Raw genomic sequence first — 21,002 nt, 5'->3', positions numbered from 1 at the left:
TACCTCTCATGTTTTGGAGTGAGCCTCCCATGCTATGCCTGCTAGGCCCACGCCTGCCATTTGGAATAGTAGCACTCAGCCCATAATTGCCAAAGTCGCCATCTGACTTGTGGATGTCAGATGTGCTGAATCATCAGGGCTGACATTATAAAAAGGGGAAAAAAAGGAAAAAAGCCAAACCCATCTGCTGGAGACCAGTTAGAAACTTCTGTTCCAGACAATGGCACCCTTTATTCACAGGCTGGTGCCACCACTAGAGGGAGACAGATGCCCCTGCTATACCGCTGCAGTGTACCACTAAAGCCTTCCACAGCATCCACCATCCCAAGCTCTGCTGCCTACCAATACTCGCTTAACAGTAATTTGCGTTTCTTCTGCAGACGGGCACCACCAGAAAGCGACAAGACCAGCCTCCTGCGAAGGTGGATGAGAGTAGCACTGTCAGTTTAAGGACCTCTCATGGTGAGCTATGGCTTGCCCTCTGCTTTAAGTTCTTCTTAGTATCATGGCTTCTTCATTCTGCACTCTGTCTTACTGGGAAACATTTTTGTGTTTGCGCCCCACTATAAATTTGGGCTCTGATGCATTCATGTGCCATGTCTGGAGTCCCTCACACAGTTTCATCCCACTGTAAGAGATGGAATGTAAATATATTTACAGCACAATCTTATGTATGTCTACTCAGAAGTAAATCTCGTTGAGTTCTATGGAGCATACTCAGAGATAAGGATTGCAGCCTTATTTATTTATTTATTTAAGGATTTTTATGCCGCCATTCAGCCAAAAAAGGCTCTCACAGCGGCTTACAAAAGTATTTCTTGACAGTCCCTGCCCACAGGCTTAATCTAAAAGACATGACACAAAAGGAAAGGGGATTGGGAGGAAGGAGGAGGAAGGGGAAAAGGAAAGCAAATTCAGGCACTACAATCTTAGTTGGAAAGTTCAGCAGTTACAGTTGACAGCAGGAGGGAGGGGGCTCTCAGCTGGAGCTGGACCCAGGCACGGTAGAGAGGTGCCTGGCTGCTGCTTCCTCCCTCATTGGTGGCCTCTGCAGAGACAGTTGGTAGCAGGAGGGAGGGGGCTCTCAGCTGGAGCTGGACCAGGCACGGTGGAGAGGTGCCTGGCTGCTGCTGCTTCCTCCCTCACTGGTGGCCTCAACTCAACCCTTAACTGTACTATGGGTTGGAAGCTATTTCTTAAGGCCTTTCCTTCTACCAAGGCCTTCCACCTATTGGAGCGTTGTCCCAAGTATCAGCATCCACTATTACGGCTGTTACCACTTCCCCCAGGAGTGTTCTGTGTCAGCCCTAAACACAGCCTACATTATATAATGGGGAGCATGTTGGCTTTGAATGACCCTGTTCAGACAACACGCTAAGCCACAGTGGCTAAATATTTCAAGCTGAACATTATGGCTTAGCGTTTCATGTGAACCATTCCTAACCATGGTGGCTACATAACCATAGTTTAAACACGCTCATGAACCATTTGCTGCAAAAGATTTAGTGGCCTAACCTTGGCTTAACGTGTTGTCTGAACAGGCCCAAAGTAGAAGGTCTTTCAAATGTCTCCTCAAGGTAATAGCTGAGATTGGTTGGGTGACTCTCTTAGTTAATTTGCTACTTTGTTGCAAGGACAGTCTGAAATATTTTTGGAATGGGGTGAAAAAGAAACCTAGCTAATACAGTTTTGCCAGTCAGGAGATGGCAGGATTTTTTTTAACAAGCCCATGGATGAAACAGAAATTTTATTGGAATGCATCCACTAGTCATGCAGGGCTGATCCTACCATGAGAGAGAGAGAGAGAGGAGGCTTCCACAGGCTGGGGTGATAATGAGGAGTGATAGCAAGACACTGGACGACAGAGCTGTGTGTGCTATGGGGCTTGGCCTGCTCCCCATAAGGTAGCCTGCTGCCCTCAGGTGAGGTGGAGGAGGCTGTCTTCAGGCTGTCCTGAGTGTTAAAGTAATGTCTGTGGGGAGCTCAATGGCCAGTCTAGTCAACTTCTATACATGGAATAGGAAGGAGTTTATCTTGTCCTTCACCACAGACAGCAAAATATCTTAGCTCAGCCCTATGCATGGGAGAAGCTACAGCAAGGGTATAGCATGGGCCAAAATCAACCTGTCCTTGGGTCCAAATCCAGCCCTTTGGGGCTCCCTAGATGACCATGCCCCATTTTTCCCCAAATTGCAATTGTGTGGTGGTTTCTTGGCTTTTGCATAGTCCCAACCCCTCTCCCATTCTAAAAGGTTGATATGCCTCTCCTAAGGCAGTAAGAGCTCTAAGCTATGACCTGCTGGCATTTGGGATATTTTTTGGCTCCCCACCTCTTTTGCCTTTGGCCACATCCCTCTGCTTTCGGCCCCTCCCACCACTGGAATGGGGCTTCCAATTTGGCTCACTGGCTGAAAGAGGTTCAAAACCCCTGAGCTATAGTTCAATGGTGGAGCACATGCGTCGCCTAGTGGGGTCTGTGCGGCCTTGTGGGGCTGCTGCCAGTCACAGTAGAAGACACTGAGCTAGATGGACCAATTGTCTGACGCAGTCTAAGGTAGCATTATGTTGCCTAGCAACCTCAGGGTCCTTTTTCAGACCCAGGTACTGCTGCAACTGAGGTACTGTATATGTTTGTGTCTGTCCGTCTGTCCATCCGTCTGTGGAGAGCACACTTATGGCTCAGTTTGCTCTGCTTCTCCTTGAGTTGGCCCCTGCAGCCATGATGATCTTACACAACGATTGTGTTGGTGAGGATGGGGGAGTTGAACTGATCTTTCTGTATTTGGGTGGGCTGCCTTCAGGTGCTGAATCTCGGAGCCTGACAGGGCCAGAAGGAGAAGCCGGGAATCTCTGTGCTGAAGTCCAGGACCGCTCCATTCAAATCCGCAGCTTGGAAGATTGTGAGGCAAACTCAGAGAGGCCAGCAGAAGAGCTACATTCTCATGGACATTCCCACAATCCGGCCGGGACCCTTGGTGCTGGGATAGCAGACATCGCCTGGATGGTTATTCTTGGGGACGGGGTACACAATTTCACAGATGGATTGGCTATAGGTAAGGGATTTTGAACCAAGGTTAGGTTTATTCTTGCACCAGGGGAAACACAACAACAACAACCCAACTCTATCCTGAAGAAATCAAAGTTGTGGGCTCAATCCAGCAAGAGTTAGGCTACAAACAGACACGTTGTTTCTACAAGATTTGAAAGTGGGTTGAGAGATGTATCATTTTCCATGGTGTGTACACATGCATTCATGCTCCACATTTGTCTCACAACGATATCAAGTCGAATGGGGTTTACAATGAAAACAAACAATACAAAGCCATTTCTGGAGCAGTAAACTGCAGTGTCCAGTTAGGGTCGCATATACTATTTTATCAGAGCTGTTTCAAATAATTTGATAGTATTTGCTATTTGTTTTATTCTTTTCCTTGCAAGTGTTTTATTGAAAAGTAGGTTAAAAGTAGGTTGTTGGCTGTCTCCAGGCTGGGTTACAGCTCAATTCCATTGGAAGTAACGGACTTTGGGTGCTTCTAGACAAAGCTTTTATTGCCCCATCATCCTGCCTCATTCACAAGATTTTACAGGGGGTCTAGATGACGTCTTCCACTCATAACCCTCTGCTTCTTTTGTCTTTTCTCTTACTGCAGAAAATCTGCTAAGGAAAACCCCCGACAGAATACCTCCACAATTTCTTCCAATTGTTAGCGTTAGGAGCCCTCCATCAGGAAGCATCCTTAGTTGTAGCTACTTTAAAATCTATTTCTTTCTTTCAATGTGACTTAGAGCTTTTCTACATGAGACTGCTAATTAGCTGTTAATCCACTGTATCTACTTTTGGTTTTCTTGCAGAATTGAGAACTTGAAGAACTGAGCATTTCCTTTCCTGCTTTTCTACTACATAACCTCTAGGTGGCACTTGTGGATTTAGGCTATTCCACTATACCAAAGAGGAAATTGCGGTTTCTCTTACTTTCACAATCAAATGGCACATTTTCCCTGCTCTAAAAAAACTCTCTGAAAGAGCTGGTTAGACACAGAAGTAAAAGTGGAGGGTCATGATGTCATCTAAAGAACCCTTAAACAACCATGCATGGGGAATGGCAAGCGCACGATAAATGTCTCATGTAGAATAGTCCTTAGTTTCAGCTAACAGTTGTAATTGTGGCCTGTCTGGGCTTGGGAGCTGACACAATTACTTACTTTACCCCATTCGTTTGGATTGCAATGCTTGTACTTTAACAGGATTTGTAATATCTTGGCAAGGACTGTGATGGGAAAGGACAAAGTGACAGGGTCAGTAGAGAGGCTGGCTAAGAGCCATGAGCTAAGGTGCTTCCTGATGGAGGGCTCTTAGCTGTAACGATCGAAAGACATTGTGAAGCTATTCTCTCTTTTCTTTTTCTCCTTAATTAACTTTCTGTGACAAGAAAAAAGAAGCAGTGGGGGAGCATGGGAGGGTTATGAATGGAAGACAACTCTGTCTGGATGCATCCACCCTAAAATTCTGTGAATGAGACAGGGCAATGGTACTATACAAGCCTCATCTGAAAGGCGCTAGAAAAATAGCATAGCTGTTAAGAGATTGTGGGCCCGTTTAGAAGACACCTTAAACCATGGCTTTAACCAAGGTGGTTAAGCCAGAAAGCTGGCCATGTTCAGAAGACACCTTAAACCATGGCTTTAACCACGTTGAATAAGGCTTTTTGCTTTATTCATCGTGGTTAAAGCCATGGTTTAAGGTGTCTTCTGAACACAGCCCGTCTTTCTGGCTTAACCACCATGGTTAAAGCCATGGTTTAAGGTTTCTTCTGAACGGGGCCAGTGACTGGCCAAAGAGCACCCAATGAGCAGGATAACTGAGCAGTGATTTGAACCCAGGTCTTTCTGCTCCTAATCTGGCATTTGATCCATTAGTGGTAATAGTAGATAGTAATAGTTCTATCCATCTTGCCCTAGAAGACACCCACCCACCCACCCCAAAACCTTCTGTATCAGGGTGCTGAACCTCTTTCAGCCCAAGGGCTGAATTCACTTTTGTGGTAGGCAGGGCCAAAAAGGCAAAAAGACTGGGCCAAAAAATACCAGCATCTTTTAGTTTAGAGCTCTTACTGCCGGCAACGAAAAAGCCTCAGAGGGATTTCACGTTTTTAGAATGGGGAGAAACACGCAAAAGCTGTGGAAACCACAAAATGGTCAGTGGTCAGGGGAAATGGATACAGGCGTGTGGTAATCTGGCAGGAGAACCAGATTTGGACCCCAGATAGGCCCTACATGTTGCCATCCAAATATGCATTCTACGTGCACTTATCTGCGAGCCACCCTGAGATCCCAGGGATAGAGGGCAGGATACAAATGTTTTAATTAATTAATAAATAAATGTATCACAGATCCCCCATTCACATCTCAGCCGTTATGGACAATGGCAGCTAGAGAATTTATGCAACAGAATGGACATGTCTGCTTAAATTAAATGTGTACCTACATGGGTCAGAAAATCAAACAAGCATCAAGATTCCTTCTCCTCCTCCTCCTCTTGAGGATCTGTGACAGATCTTGGACTATCAGGACTAGCCTAGAAGAGTACTAGAATGTCATCAGGTTGAAGTATCCCAAAGCAAGATGCTTCCTAGCTCAATGCTAGATTGCTCTCAAGATTATGTAAACTAATGTGCTACACCCTGAGTGAAGAAGACTGATTTAGATGACTTGGGCCAGCCTACCTGGAGAAGAAAAACACCTTTAATTTCATGAGACTTTGTAACTAGAGGTTTTTTTATTCGTTAGGGGCTGCGTTCTCTGGTGGAATCTCCAGCGGTTTAAGCACTACATTGGCTGTATTCTGTCATGAACTGCCTCACGAACTTGGTAAGTGTAAGAAAGAGATGCTTTAAATAGAAATCAATCTCTACCAACATCAACAGTTAAAAATAATGTTTTTCTCCCCTCTGACTTTTCGGATCACTTGATGCTTGATAACTGCGGTTGTTGCTTTTGATCTTTTATTTTCCTGTTAGCTGAAGGATGCAGCTTCACATGGGTTGGTTCGACAGAGTTTGATACAGCAAAGCCTTCAAACAAACTTACACAACTGTCAGAGTTGGACATTCTGCCTAAGTGAACCCATACCTGCTGGCACCCCCAGGCACAGCCCCTGCGACGGTGCATTGGTGCATCCCTATAGCCCCCTGAGGAAGGGGGCTATCTATCTATCTATCTATCTATCTATCTATCTATCTATCTATCTATCTATCTACAACACTTCTATACCACTCCACATCTAAACAGTTTCTGAAGTGGTGAACAACAAGAGATAAAATGATGAAAAAGACAAAGAATGAAACACAAATAATTAACATTATTTGTAAAAACCCAAAATAACCCAGAGTGCCCATAAAACTATGCCTGGTCAACCAAGGAAGGCTTCCTGGAAAACCGTTGTTTTCAGGAAACACCAAAAACAACACAGGTGTATAGTTCTGTCCCTTGACCTACTAATCTCCTCTGGCATCCAACTGTTTGTTATGGTCTTCTGTGCCTAGTGACTGATACTGCAGGATTCAACCACGTGGACCCCTTTAAATGGCTTAAAATTTCTTTTTGGAAATAAAATAACCCTGAGGTGCATGGCTCTGGCATGCATGCCAAATTTCAGGTGCCTGGTTTTCACGGACTTGGCACTATGGTGCTGGTGGACACACCTCTTTTTTATTTTTTAAAGTTGTAGCGTTTAAAGATTGCAGTCAGTTGCTGTGGAAGTCCCAGATCCCAAGGGGCTGCCTTGATGGCTTCTTTGCCCCAGGGTGGCTCCAAATCTATGCGGCGTTGGTTAGATGATGCAGCCGCAGATTCAAAGCCACCCTGGGGCAAAAAGCCGAAAATGCGGAGCTGAAAAGTTGGGGACTTACCCCAACTTTTCCAGCTAGAGTGAGGGCAGCCCATCCCTGTACTCATTGAGGAGCTGCTCTGGGGGTGTTCCGGTGGATGGCAATCCCTAATTGGTTGCCATCTGCCCAGGCAGAAGGCAGGGGGTAGGCCAGCGAGCAGAATGGACACTAGAATGCTCCACACTGCCTTGCCATGGAGAGAAGCTGCATCTGCCTCCTCCTCCTAAAACAAATAATTTTCTTCCCTTCCTGCTGTTGCCACCTCCTCCTAAAATATTTTCTCTCTCCCAGCTGCTGCCACCTCCTCCTCCTCCTAAAACATTTTCTTCCCTCTCAGCTGCTACCGCTGCCACCTCCTCCTCCTTGCCCTAGTCTCAGGGAGGGATGGGGGCGGGGGCGGATGACAGCCATAAACCCTGTGCTTTCTCCTTGGCATGGGGATTATCTAGCGCAACCCGGCAGGAGTGAACGCAGAGCCAACTCGGCACCGTGAAGATAACCACCAAGTCATGTTGTGACAGGTCCACATCTAGAGACTCCAAGCCACTGCTTGGCTTTGAGAGCAGATGGTTCTCGTGCCTCTGGGTGAGATGCACTGTTGTGGTCTTTAACGTCCTCTGTCTTCGGCAGGAGATTGCGCCGTCCTGCTACAGGCTGGCATGCCTCTCCGGAGGGTGCTGCTCTTTAACCTGCTCTCTGCTTTCCTGGCTTATTGGGGTGCAGTGTTGGGGACCATCGTCAGTCAGAGCACGTCAGAAGTCACCCCCTGGATCTTTGCCATCACAGCTGGCATTTTTCTGTATGTGGCACTGGTGGATATGGTAAGGAGCCGCCTCTTGGCAGAATTCTCCTCTTGTTAGGATGGTGTTAATCCTTGAGCCTTTGGCTTGGATTCAAATTTAGTCATACTTAAGAACAGTCCCCTTGAAATCAATGGAACTTAAGTTAGTTAAATCTGGATCTGACGTTTTGAGCTCACTGAGTTTAAATATCCCTTGTCTGTTGTTGTTTGCATTTTTTACTCTGCCCTTCTTTTGAGGAATTCAGAGAAGGATCTTCTCCTCCCATCAGTCCTGTGAGGCTGGCTGATGGGGGAGAGAGAGAGAGAGCGCAACATGCCACCCCACTGATTAGGGTGACCAGATGGAAAGGAGGACAGGGCTCCTGTATCTTTAACAGATGTCAAGAAAAGGGAATTTCAGCAGGTGTCATTTGTATGCAGGCAGCACCTGGTGAAATTCCCTCATCAGCACAACAGTTAAAGCTGCAGGAGCCCTGCCTAGTGTGACCAGATACAAAAGAGGGCAGGGCTCCTGCAGCTTTCACTATTGTGATGAAGAGGGATTTCACCAGGTGCCACATGCAAATGACACCCGCTGATTTCCCCCTTTCAATACAACTGTTAAACATACAGGAGCCCCATGTCCTCCTTTCCATATGGGCACCCTAGCACAGGAAGCTGGCCTTCCCATGATTTAACCCCCCAGAACTGTAGCTGCTTTGGCAGCCCTGGTGTAGCACAGTGTGGCCTTGGTCAAACAGTCAGACCCATGAGTCTGTGAATACCCACAAAAAAGTCAGAACACAGAAGCAGCACTGGGATATTGTACCAAGAAGTAGCCATCCTAGGGTTGCCAGCCATGAAATAACTTAAAGAGAAGCCGCTATTTGGACAGCACCTCAGGCTGGGGGATTCTGGGAGTAGAGTCCAGTCAATGGAAACTATCTATTCTCCTAAGGCAGCAAGGCAGAAAAGAACAAAATCAGATGGGGTGTTTTATTTCTGCTCAGTTAAAGCCGTTTTCCGTTCAGCAGGGCCTCCGTACTCCCAGGGGTGGTGGTGGAGGGGCTGCTGAAAGAAAGGATGGGATGGGGAAGTCTGCTCCCACCAGCCCTGGATCCAACTCAAAGGGTCCCGTCTCTTATCAACACCACCACACACAACTACACCCCAGAAGAGGGACTGAACTAATTTTCAAAAAACAAGCTACTTCTCCTTAACGTTTCCTAATGGGGCTTTACTGTGAATAAACATGTGTAGGGGGATCTTGGCCATTGCTGGATAATATTGCATGATATGACATTCTGTCTTAATTCTGGTTCTAGCCAATGAGAGAAAAGCTGTGCCCCAGCAGCCCGAAAGGGCCTTGCTCTGACTTGGATGGCACAAGCTAAACTATTCCTCTTGTCGAGGGCTGGGATCCCCTATGCAACCGCCTATCTGCTGTTTTGCCTTTAACAGCAGCCTGATGCAGAGAAATGAAGCTGGTATCTCTATAGCAAGGAACACAACAGCACTCTACATATCTGGTGCCTGTAGGGTGACCGTATGGAAAGGAGGACATTGGGCTCCTGTCTCTTTAACAGTTGTCTAGAAAAGGGAATTTCAGCAGGTGTCACTTGTATGCTGGCAGCGCCTGGTGAAATTCCCTCTTCATCACAAGAGTTAAAGCTGCAGGAGCCCTGTCCTCTTTTGGATCTGGTCACTCTAGCTAAAGAGGGCAGGGCTCCTGCAGCTTTAACTCTTGTGATGAAGAGGCTTGGAGTGCTGCTGCCAACATAAGAGACCTCCATACTGGCAGGGGCACAAAAGGAGACTCTAGGTGCGAGAAAGGGACTACCCGAAACATCTGGAGGGCAAGATGGGCTAATTGCTGTCTCAGCCCACCTTACTACATAGGCTTGTTTGGAAGGGAGAGGACACGGAAGAAGAGCAGAATAAGCATGTTAAAAATAATAATAAAGACAATAATGGCTGAAATCCTAGGCATGCTCACTTGTACATAGTGGGGCTTTCTCCCTAGAAAACAATGTGGAAGATTGGCCTACAAGTGTGTCAGGAGGAGCATCTGGCATCACTGGGCAGACGAGTGGGAAAAGTAGAGCTCTGGCTTCGGACACCTTCATACAACTGGCACTAGTTTACTTCCTTCCTGTCAAATGGCCCCAGTAGATAGGGTGACCATATGAAAAGGAGGACAGGCCTCCTGTATCTTTAACAGCTGCATAGAAAAGGGAATTTCAGCAGGGGTCATTTGTATATATGGAGAACCTGGTGAAATTCCCTCTTCATCACAACATTTAAAACTGCAGGAGCTATACTAGAGTGACCAGATTTAAAAGAGGGCAGGGCACCTGCAGCTTTAACTGTTGTGATGAAGAGGGAATTTCACCAGGTTCCCCATATATACAAATGACCCCTGCTGAAATTCCCTTTTCTATGCAACTGTTAAAGATACAGGAGCCCTGTCCTCCTTTTCATGTGGTCACCCGACAGTAGATGACCTTGTAAAACTGAAAGTCAGCCATCTGGTGGTGTGTGTCAATCAGCCCAGCTCAGCTTTAACTTGTGGTGTAGCCTCTTGAGCAAGCGCCACCCCTTCCTGCCTGAGACTCTGGGGCTAGGGCTTGACGGCAGCGCAGCAGCGGTAGCGCAAGCACTTGATCCCTCGCATTTGCATTCCTTCGGGCTACCTGCATGGCCAGGAACGCAAGTGCGGGAATTGCTGGAAGGAGCTGCTGCTGCGGCCATACACCCACGCTCCACCGTGTGTCATTGCATAGGTGCTGGGGCGCGTCCATGAACCCCCCACTTTTTGAAGCCCCCCCCATTTTGATGTTTATGTGCATCTCCGGTCTGGGAGAGGTGCGGAGGTGTTATTCTATGGGTGCTGGGGTGCGTCCACGCACCCCCACACTTTAAAAAAAAATTGTACATTTTTACGACTTGCATCCCCGGTACCTAGAGGGCAAAACCACTGACACCAGCATTATACTGTGCAATCACTGCAAATTGCACGCAAAGGACTCAGAAGTTTTCCACCTTATAATCTGCTTTGATTGTGAAGTACTCCCATGCATCCTGCCTTAATTGTGCAATAAAGCAAAAAGATTTGCCATATTTAGCCCCTACTTTTTGAGTGCATCTTCCGAGCCACCGCTGGGGCACAGGAGCAGGATTTTAAAGAAATGCTTACATCTGTGTAAGCTTTAAAGATAAAGACACCAAAATTAGCACAGTAATAGATATTAGGGAGAGCTTTAAGCATACCAATTTTGAATTGAATTGGGTCAGGTCATCCGTTGATTTTTTAATGATTTTTTTACATTTCCCCCCCCTTAAACTCACTTCCTGGTATGCAAAGGATCGCTGTCGCCCGGTAGCACAAACAACAACGGCGAAAGCTTAGCGCTACGGGGATAATCCGAAGGAAGCAGGTACATGGGATGACGCTCTTAACATTAATGATTGAGAAGTTCTTCACTGGGATGGAAAAGTCGTTTCGCAGAACTAAGGGCATCACGTTAGGCTACGCTGGAAGGACTTGCAAAGCAAGTTCTGAATGGCTTAGCTGGAACCATTGTTTGAAATGGCAGAAGAACGCCATGCCGGAGATGAACATAAATGTCAAAATATTAAAAAATAAAATAAAAGTGGGGGGGGGGCACGGACTGCCAAGGAATGAAGTCAGGAAGCAGCAAGCAAAAGCCCCTAAGTCCTGGCACAGGTGCTTGGTAATGCAAGCATCCAACGACAGTGGCCAGCTCCCCCACCTTGTCAAGCTGATGGTGACCAATCAGGGGCCGCCATTGGCTGGGGCACGCCTCTGCCACAGCTCCAAAGCAAGGCGACAGACAGCAGATGCTGTCGTTGTCTCACCGCAAGCTGAAAAAGTCATGGTAAGTAGCCAACCTTTTTAAACCAGAGCTTCAGGGGTTTGCCCCTGGATGGCTTCGCGATGGTGGCTGCGTCATATAAATGACCTGCCGCCACTGCAGATCCACCCAGGGACAAACCCCTCGTCAAGACAAGCCCTGGAATTCAAACAGCAGTAGGGGAACGGCCTAATGCCCATGGCAAAACCCTGTGTATGAACTTTGGCTATTGGATGGTATAGAAATATTATAAATAAAATGTAGGGGCAGTAGGGGGCAAGGCTTCACTGCCCCAGGAGCAATACAATATAGGTGAACATTCTAGCCAACAAAAATTTCACACATTAATGTTGTAGTCCAATTGAAGAAACAACATTGTTTGGATCCAGATTTATGCTGGATCGATTGTGCTGGCAAAAGTGGACTTCCCTGCCCCCCTTTCCCATGGCAGCCCCTCCAGTCCCCTGAGAATGTCACACACAGTCAAGGGAGCCTGCTGAAGGGAGTGAGCTATGGTGTGGGAGCCCCCCCCCCAAAAAAGCAGGAGCTTCTCTGAGAGGAGACCTTCTTCTTGGAAAAGATCCTAGATTCAACCCCATACATGCGTGTATAAGACAGAAGGCAACATTCTTGGGGCCCCTCTGCTGCTGAGTGCTCAAGGACTCAGGTAACCAAAGGTTGCAATCATGCAATTGAGATATTATTTCTTGGGTCTTGTTGTTGTCTTTTCAAGGAGAAGAGCCTGCCTGGCTTAACTACAGGTCATTTTGTGGCAGCTGCCAAGGAGCTAAGTGGTTTAAGTGAAACGAAATAGGCTTGTTTCTGCTTTTCTCTAGCTACCTGAAATGCTGCAGAGGAATTCTACGAGGGGCAAAAGGGGGTCCCTCGCACACTTCCTTCTCCAGAACGTAGGCTTCCTTAGTGGAGGAGCCCTCATGCTTTGCATCGCTCTCTTTGAAGGGCAGATCAGTTTCCATTTGGATGGGTAGCACTCTTCAAGGCTGGAAACCCTGACTACGAGATGGAATGAAGGCATGGTCCACTTCACTTACGACCGACCGACCGACCGACCGCTCCTTTCCAATAGCCCTAGGAGGGGCTGCGGAATCACACCATATTCTCACCCAACAGAGTTGGGGAAAGAACTTAATAGGAAAACCCCCAAAGCAATGGGATTTTCTGCCTACTACTCCAGTTTTTCCGTGTAGATTATGGCAGCAGATGTATGCCAGATGGAGGACATCCATGTCACACACAGCCTCTGTGGCTTCTACAAAAGGAGAAAAGTTACTACTTTCAGTTGTTGGAGCCAAAATGTCAAAAGCCACTTCTTAAAGCGGTTGTACTTGATGAAGTGGGCAGGGGAGAAACACGGCGTGTATTCCATATGTGCCGCCTCGGAACGCAATGTGGGGTGGGTGAGCGAACAGGATTTATGTGACTGCAGCTACCTTGGGCAGTAATTCTTGATATAAATTGAAGGTTCCCATTACACTTGCGTTAAAAAGATGATTCCGACAGAAGTTCTTCTGGATGGTGTGTGTGTGTGTGTTATGTGAGTGTACATGGTATACGACTTCACTCACACACACACACAGTTGAATCATGGTTGACTCCTGCAAAGTCTTGGCTGTCTCAGTTAAATTCAACTGTATTTAACTGAGAACAGCATTAAAGTGGCATCAGGCTACTCAAAGCCTCCAAGCACATGATCTTCCCTAGAAGGAAGTCTAAAAGCCCCTGGATCATAGAAGAACGACTTCTCTTCTCCCTGGGCTTCCATTATTTATCATTGCTTAGTTCTTGTACTATGCAGACAAAAGTGTGGAGGAGGGAGAGAATGTATGGACTTTGCCCCTTAACAGATCCAAGTCCCCACCCCCCAGGCCATAAACAGCAGGGGTATGGAGGAAGAATGGCTTACAGGCAGTAGAGATAGCTGAACAGTTTATACTTGAGCCAAGATTATAGACGGTGGATTTAATTACAAATTGATCATGTAGTATCAAAAACTTTCCCCCACACCACCACCACCACCACCCACCTCTGGGCAGAAAAAACAAGGCAGAGGCAGATAGAAGCAACAGCATTTTAATAAACATAATTGATTCAAAGCCACAATATGAATAACAGGACCTGGTCGCAGCATACATTGTAGAAAATAGATCAAGTCTGAATGCTTTTTTTAAATTATTATTTAGCTTTTAAGTTCCTGTTTAACCCCTCCCTCCCTTCCCCCAACCCCCAAAAGGTGATGCAGAAATTCTGAAAATGCATATATAACATCCGAGACAAAAAGTAACCATTCACTGGGTTCACGTAGGGGGGCTTATACAAGGTGGCTTCCACGCTGTGCAGGGGTGTGGGTGTGTGGAAATAAGGACGAATGGCTTGTGATAGCTGTCTTTTCTTTATTGGTCTTCCAATATATATTTATATAGAACTTTTCATATAATGTTTTTATTTCATGGAACAACCAGGCGGGAGTGGGGCAAGAGTTGATGGTGGGTTTGACAAGTCTGCATTTCCTTCCAAGAACAGAATGTGGGTTTATTTGTTTTTGACAGAGAGACAAGTGCTTCATTTTGTATAGAGACCCCTAAATAGGAGGAGGAATGGGGTGGGGTAAAGAAGGGTGTTTGCCAACAAAGGCACCTGCATCTTAGGCCTCTTGGCTGTAAGGTGGGATGTAGAAAAAGTTACACTCCGATTGCACATTGGATCACAGGGGGACTCTGCTGCATTTGGGTTAGAGCTAGACTTTTTTCGGGGGGTGAACTGGCCTTGGAAGCTTCCACCCCACAACACCTCCCCAAGACACCCACTGAGCAAGCATTTTGAGTTTTTTTTGTGCTTTAAACCAGTGTTTGAAGGAAGATTGTGTATCGGCAAGCAGAAAGGCAGGCCCATGAGCTGATCTGAATGTGTGTGTACTTTTTAAAAGTCTCTTCTAAACATTGGTCCAAGATCTCTGCCACTAACAAGACGACAGTGCAAAGTGAAGTCTTCCCACAGCCAATGTGGATTGATAGCATGAGTGGTAGGGTGGAATGTTTAACAGGCAGCCCTTCCAATTTCCCTCCCATGCCCATCCTTCCCCAGACCCCGGCACAAACCATACTGCCTTCCCCAGCCACTCTTTCAACTTGCCTACGTTTATATATATTTATCTAACAAGGCATGTAACTTAAAAAATATCCTCCTTAGCCAAGCCACCCCCAACTAAGGCATCTGCCTCAAAGGAGGACAACATGGCTACATGCTGGTTTTCATTAGCAGGTTGTAGGTTTAGTGCTTTGAAAGAGAAAACACAAGTACTCTTCTTTCCCCACCCCAAACGATTAAACACAAAACAAATACAGAGCAGGTCCAATATGTATGAGGTGTTGATCCCATTCCTCCTCCTAAATATATGCGCACTAGGTTAACATAGGGCAAGAAGGAAACAGAAACAGACCCATACAGAGCAAGGAGTATGCTTCCAGCGTAGTTCTCCTACCCTATTCAGTTTTTTCCCTTGCATGGACTCCGGGGTCTACCCTTAGTGTTTAAGATGAAGAGCAAGAAAGGGTGCAACGGTGCCCTGATCTGCTCCATTTTTATTGCAAGAGGTAGGTGTGAAGACCAGCTCTCCTTTCATTCCCCTAAGTAAACTTTTGAAAGGTGACCCAATTCCACATCACAATATCCACCTTCCTACGCAGGCATCTAAGAACTCTACCTACCACACTCTTCTGCACTTGGTGTAGGTGGGGGTGGGGCAGGGAGAAAACAAGAAATGACCGATCCTAAATATAAATGCATGTGGATTTTTAATTTCATAGAACAACGAGCAAAGAGTTCAGACGAGTTCAGATAATGATCTGGAGTGGCAAAGCCGCCACCGGGTGATTTGGAGTGGTGACTCTTCAACACAAATGGCTCCGTCACAAGTGGGAAAAGAGCAGTTCACCACTTGGAATTCTTTTGGGAGTCTAAACATTGTATTGGTCATGTGGATAGCCCTAACTAAGCAATACAGCCAGGGGATGGTAGCGTGAGTGGGAAGCTGACCACGGATTGTCCAGCGTGTAGACCAGCTTCTGAAATGCCTGAGTGTGTGTGTGTGTGTGTGTGTGTGTGTGTGTGTGTGTGTGTGTGTGTGTGAGAGAGAGAGAGAGAGAGAGAGAGAGAGGTTTTGTTTTTTTAAACCCCAGCAATTTCATCACCTCAGCTGTTCATCTCTTGTCTTTAAGATCACCTGCAACTAAGACATGTTGGGATTGTGTGTGCACATACACACACAGAGACAAAAGGTAAAGTGCTTGCAGCTGGGGGAGGGACTGAAGAAGGAAAATGAGGGTTATGGGCAGTCCCATCCCTCTTCCCCAGGCCCACTCTTTTATATAGGTTATATCCTAAATGCTGGTCCTCTGTATTTGAGATCTCCAGTTGAGAACTGGAGCAGAGAGAACTTTAGCAAGGGAAGGGAAAGCAAGCAAGGGCAACCACAGAACTTCGAAGCCCACGGCCAGTTTTAATGTGGTACTGAGTGCTCATCAAGTGGTGCTGCACGCCTGGGAAATTGTGACGTTCAAGGGTCAGCTGAATGCCATAAAGCACGAAAGGGGGGGGGGGAAGCCTACTAAAACTTCTAAAGTGGTACACACTTCACCCTCAGCTCACTAGAGAGCAAGACGCAAAAGCAATGCTCAATGAGTTTAATAAAAAAAGAAATTAACTGGCCACAATGCAATGAAAGAAAATGCTGTGGTCCAAAATGTGCAGATAAAGTTAACCGAATGTTAAACTGACATCATGCCAGCAAATACACTCCTCTCTGAATGAGTTTGGACCAAAAGGATTTGACACAAAAGACAAGCAGTAAAAACCCGTCATCCACAAAAAGCTTTCTTCCTAGAAGCAGCAGTTACATGTCAAGCAGAAATAGTACTATATTGCTCGCCCCCCTCCATTTTAAGTGGAAATAGTACAGGTTTCCCTTTGGGATATGTCGGGGTTCTCCTCTTCTCCAGACTAAGCCAGGATCTACAGCTGAAGAACTAGCTACCAAGGATTATATATAGTATGTGGCTTATGTCCCAGACTGAAATGCAATAAACTGAGAAGTGCTCAGCAGCTGAGAAGAAGGTTCACACTTATTGTTTCCTCTGCTTTGCTGCCTAGTGTTCCATGTTGGGGTACCTTGAAAGCCATTTTTATGTGCCGCACAAAGCAATGCCATCAGTGTTATAATAACTACAGGCCAGGTCTTCATATCAAAACAGACCCATCAGGTACAACACCTGCCCAGCTAGAAGTCTGCAAGGGAGGCCTTGAATTATGATTTTCCATTGTTTATACCTGGGTGAGAGTAACTTGGCCTAATTTTAATGCTAAGTTTACCCTGAAACAGTTCCATCTGTTCCCATAGCCCACTAAAGGTAGGCTGCAGTTTAACAACGACTGGATGCCTTTGTCAATTATTAGGAGCCAGACTGGGAGCTGCCTACAGGTAAACAAGCCAGGTCCCTCTTGATACAGCAACCCAAAGGTACACTGGGTACAATACCCCTTCATCCACTCAGTTATTGTATGCCTTGCCACTGGAGAGAATGGATGGGGAGAGGAGACAGAAAGGAATAGAAACACAGTTATTAGCGGCTCATGCAGACAGAACATACTCCATCTAAGTCACCCTTTACTATGAAGACCACCACAAAGTACTGGCTGCACCTACCTCACACAAACAAAAACACAATTAGGGTGTCCCTTGAATGACACACACCATTTGTGTGCCCAAGTGCAAAGTAATATGGGGGGTGGGTGGGTTATGGGATACTAAGAAAAACAAAGAAAGAACAAATGAACACAACTGGTAGAAGCAACAAAGACAGGAAGAAACCTTCTTGAAATAATCAAGGCTTTCAAGAAGGAAGCCCCCACTGGGTGTGAAATTAGTGCTCATACAGGTTTCATCACAATCCTTCAAAATCCTTCCATTTACAGTTAAAATGCAGAGAGAGGGGGGGGGGAACACAAAACACCCAACAGTGCAAGCTATATAATAGACTACAAATTCTCAACACAGCAACTGATTCCCCATACCCCACCCTACCCCTTTATTGCTGCTCCCAAGGAAGAAATTTGTTTGGAGCACAGGTAGTTTTTGAAGTGCCTGCAAAATCAGAGCCAACAAGTATTGCTATAAGACAAGCACACGCCCAGCAAAACGGCAGGATGGCCCCTATTCGGGCATGTCTGTAATGAACGGAATACAGGGAAATGAAAGCAACTCCTGCTGTTCTTCAAAGAATTACCACCATCCACTCCAGCTCGACAATGGCCATGACTTCCAAGTTGCAGACACAGCATGGCCAAGCAATTAAAACAGATCACACAACAGGAATGCTAACAGGTTTTTTTAAAAAACACAGCCCCACCTCAAGAAACCCAAGAAATAAATGCAGTTTACCAAAGGAGTTTATGTAAGCCTGAGGGGAAAAAAATCAAAGCTGAATTCTGTAGTCAGATTGTCAAAATGGAGTCCCAATCCCAGTTTCAAAACAGGCTACCAATATTGGCAAATTTAGCAACAACAGAACCACAGCAAACAATGGGTCTCCTAAGTGTAATGTATCTTCTTCAAGTAACATGAGTGAAGAAATTAGTTTCTTCTGTTTTCTGGATCACCCTGATTTTTTTCTTTCTAGTTCACATTTAGTATAAGGAAGCTGTCATCAACACTTGTGATCTGGAACTGTGGCCCATCTCCATGCCTGTCATGCAAACAGCAAAATGCCCTCCCCCCCCATTCCCCCTCACAAATTTGGAGCAGAGGCTGAGGCCTGGAACTTATATGATACAGTAATTGTGTATGTTCTTCTTTAATTTGAGCCAATAGCACATTTCACTACTGATTCAAAAATTGGGACCACCTTTCCCCAATCTGGAAGACAAGTAATGGTCTGAATCCAAGACTATAATCTGGTAATCTGATTTTCTCCCACAAACCTGAGCGCCAACTGGGATCTTTTGCAGTGTTGTTTAAACTAACTTATGGAAACGTGAAAAAGCCGCTCCAAGATGCAGCTTGCATATCTGCCTCAACACATTCTCACCTGATCATCAGAATATACATTCCTTTCCTATGTGTATCAACACTGAATCTGAGGCCTCAAAGTGATCAAAAGTGCTACTTATTCCCACCAACCCACCCTGGATGGTAATGGTGGGAAGAGATACACCTCTAGAGAGGGAAAGGAAGTTGCCTCATGGTTTCTAGTTTTCATAATTCTCTAGTAAGTTAGCCACTGGGCTCTTACCTAGTTTTATTGCCAGGTTCTTATGCTGGTTAAACTGTTATAGAAAACACCTCCATTTGTGCTTATTTATTGCGGCCAGGGGTATTGTGCCAAGTTTATGCAGAAGGAGGACAAATGCCCACCCAAAACAAGCTCACCTTCATGACCATTCTTGTGTGAATATCCAAATGTAAGTGATGAGGGGAGAACCGCCAAAGCCTACTGGGCCCCCAACCCAGAGAGTACAGCATCAAGAAATGCCAAAAAATACTTCAGAATGGAACCAAGAACTCTCCAATTTCTACTATCACCTCACAACAAAGACTATGTTTTAGTTGAGCAAGCAGTTAATTCTGAAAGAACCTCACAGCTGCTTGTTACTTTCAGAGGTACTTTCAAGTAGAGAGCTGGGGGGGGGGGGGGAGACTGGAGTGATACACAGCTCTTACATCCTGTTCCCAGGGAGACCCCTGTGGCAAAAAAACTTCTATCTGCCCAGTTAGTTACTGCCCTCATACCTGTGTTCAAGTGGAAGCAAACAGGAAGAGTCGATCAGACTTCAAGACGTAGCTTCACACGTCTTAAGACACTTCCAAATATTAGAATTGCATCTAGATACCACTAACGTTGAAAAGTTAATATTTTATTAAAGGGGAAAAACAGGTTCATTTGTGATCGAGAGAGTAGTGAAAGTATTAAAAAAGATGCTGCAATTGAAAAAACCAGAACTGTATCCCTTAGGGGTGAGAACTGTTTCGATGTGAAAGGAGGGGAGACTGTTAAACTAAGACAAGCAAATAACAGACCCACTACACTTGTACCACCCTCCAGCAACAGAGGAGTCTTGCTTTGGCTTGAAAAGATGACAATGACTAAAAAAAGGAAAGATTAAAAAACTGGCACGTAGCTATATTTAGTGCAATTTTTTAAAAGCTGAATCTACACAATACAACCATGGCATCAAGATACTGCAGGGAGGTGGGTAGGGAAAGAAAACACACACATGCCAACTAAGAATTAGCACACAGTTTAGGTAAACATCTGCAAAAAAAATCTATTTAACAAATGTAGAAGCAGCCTCGTTTCTTTGTCAAGTTCCTTTTTTTCCTTCTCAAAAGGTGTGAAGTTTCAGACCTTGCAGGGCAAGAAGGTTGCAGAAGTAGCAGAGGTGCTCCCAGAAAGTTCGAAATCAGCATGAGCACGCTGGCATGTGAGTATGACGCATGTAGCATCCGGCATATGCTCTTAATTGCCTTAAAAAGAGGCTGAACCTTTGGTTTCCATCAGAACGGAAAATCTGTAACCTGCAGGCACTCCAGATTTCAATAGTACTCAAATCCACATGCAAACACAGTTGAACATCACCCTCTATTTCTGACGGTCCCTAAGCAGAACAAGAAATGAAGTATGTCTGCCATGAATGAGGCAGGAAAAGACACATGGGCGGTGAAATTAAGCCTCGCCATTCAACATCCTTAAGCTGGAATAGAAGAGGAAAGTACTTCAAACTAAGTTGTAAAGAAAGGGAAAACACAACATCCATAGTGAGTTTTCCAAATGCTTCGGAAATTTGTATGGGTGGGTGCGGGGAGAAGGACAGAAGAGACCAGAATCTCTCCATTACACCTGAGATGCAATAGACTCGGATTGTTATGTTGACTTCAATCACACATACTTTATAAGGCTTTACATCTAAGGGTAGCTTACTTTAGGAAAACAGCATGGATCAGTCAGTTTATGTACAAAATGCAGAACAATGATGTGCGTATGTGTGAGTATATTGGGGGGGGGGACCTAATCCCCACCCCACCTCTAAGTATTTCTTAGAGTATTTCTAAGTATTTCTTATGAGAGAAGAAATGACCCCAAAAGTGAAATAAAAAAGAGAGACTAGGGGAAAGGAAGGCCTTTAAAAATAAATAAATCAGTGCTTGAGAAAGAGATACATCTGTTTTCAGCTGTGAGGCAAGAGAGGTCAGGGAATGCTGGATAATATGCTCCCTATCTTGAGTACAAGTCCTTCTAATGTGCTAAATGCATGTTAGTGGCCTAAAGCTTCTGGAATGATCAACAAGCTTTGTTTCCTAAGAATAACATTTCAACACAAAAGCTATGTCTGGGTTTGAAACCTAACTTTCCAGTTAACATGCCAAAATTCAAAAGGAATCAGAAGTCA

At 45.5% G+C, this 21,002-nt stretch overlaps 1 protein-coding gene across 2 annotated transcripts in view; it reads left to right on the top strand.

Moving 5' to 3' along the window:
- The window catches only part of SLC39A5 (solute carrier family 39 member 5), a 30,502-nt gene extending 17,471 nt beyond the window's left edge, over window positions 1–13,031 (top strand). For both annotated transcript variants that reach the window (XM_063119829.1, XM_063119828.1), the window contains exons 8-12: window positions 381–462; window positions 2,802–3,053; window positions 5,788–5,868; window positions 7,518–7,708; window positions 12,380–13,031. In XM_063119829.1, coding sequence (XP_062975899.1) covers window positions 381–462; window positions 2,802–3,053; window positions 5,788–5,868; window positions 7,518–7,708; window positions 12,380–12,532 — 759 coding nt within the window. In that variant the 3' untranslated portion in view covers window positions 12,533–13,031. The remainder of the gene's footprint in view (window positions 1–380; window positions 463–2,801; window positions 3,054–5,787; window positions 5,869–7,517; window positions 7,709–12,379) is intronic.
- The last annotated feature ends 7,971 nt before the right edge of the window (window positions 13,032–21,002 follow it).

Source organism: Elgaria multicarinata, chromosome 3 (genome assembly GCF_023053635.1).
Source record: "Elgaria multicarinata webbii isolate HBS135686 ecotype San Diego chromosome 3, rElgMul1.1.pri, whole genome shotgun sequence".
Classification (NCBI taxonomy): Eukaryota; Metazoa; Chordata; class Lepidosauria; order Squamata; family Anguidae; genus Elgaria; species Elgaria multicarinata.
Note: the sequence above shows the minus strand (reverse complement) of the source record. Positions and strands in the feature narration are given on the sequence as shown.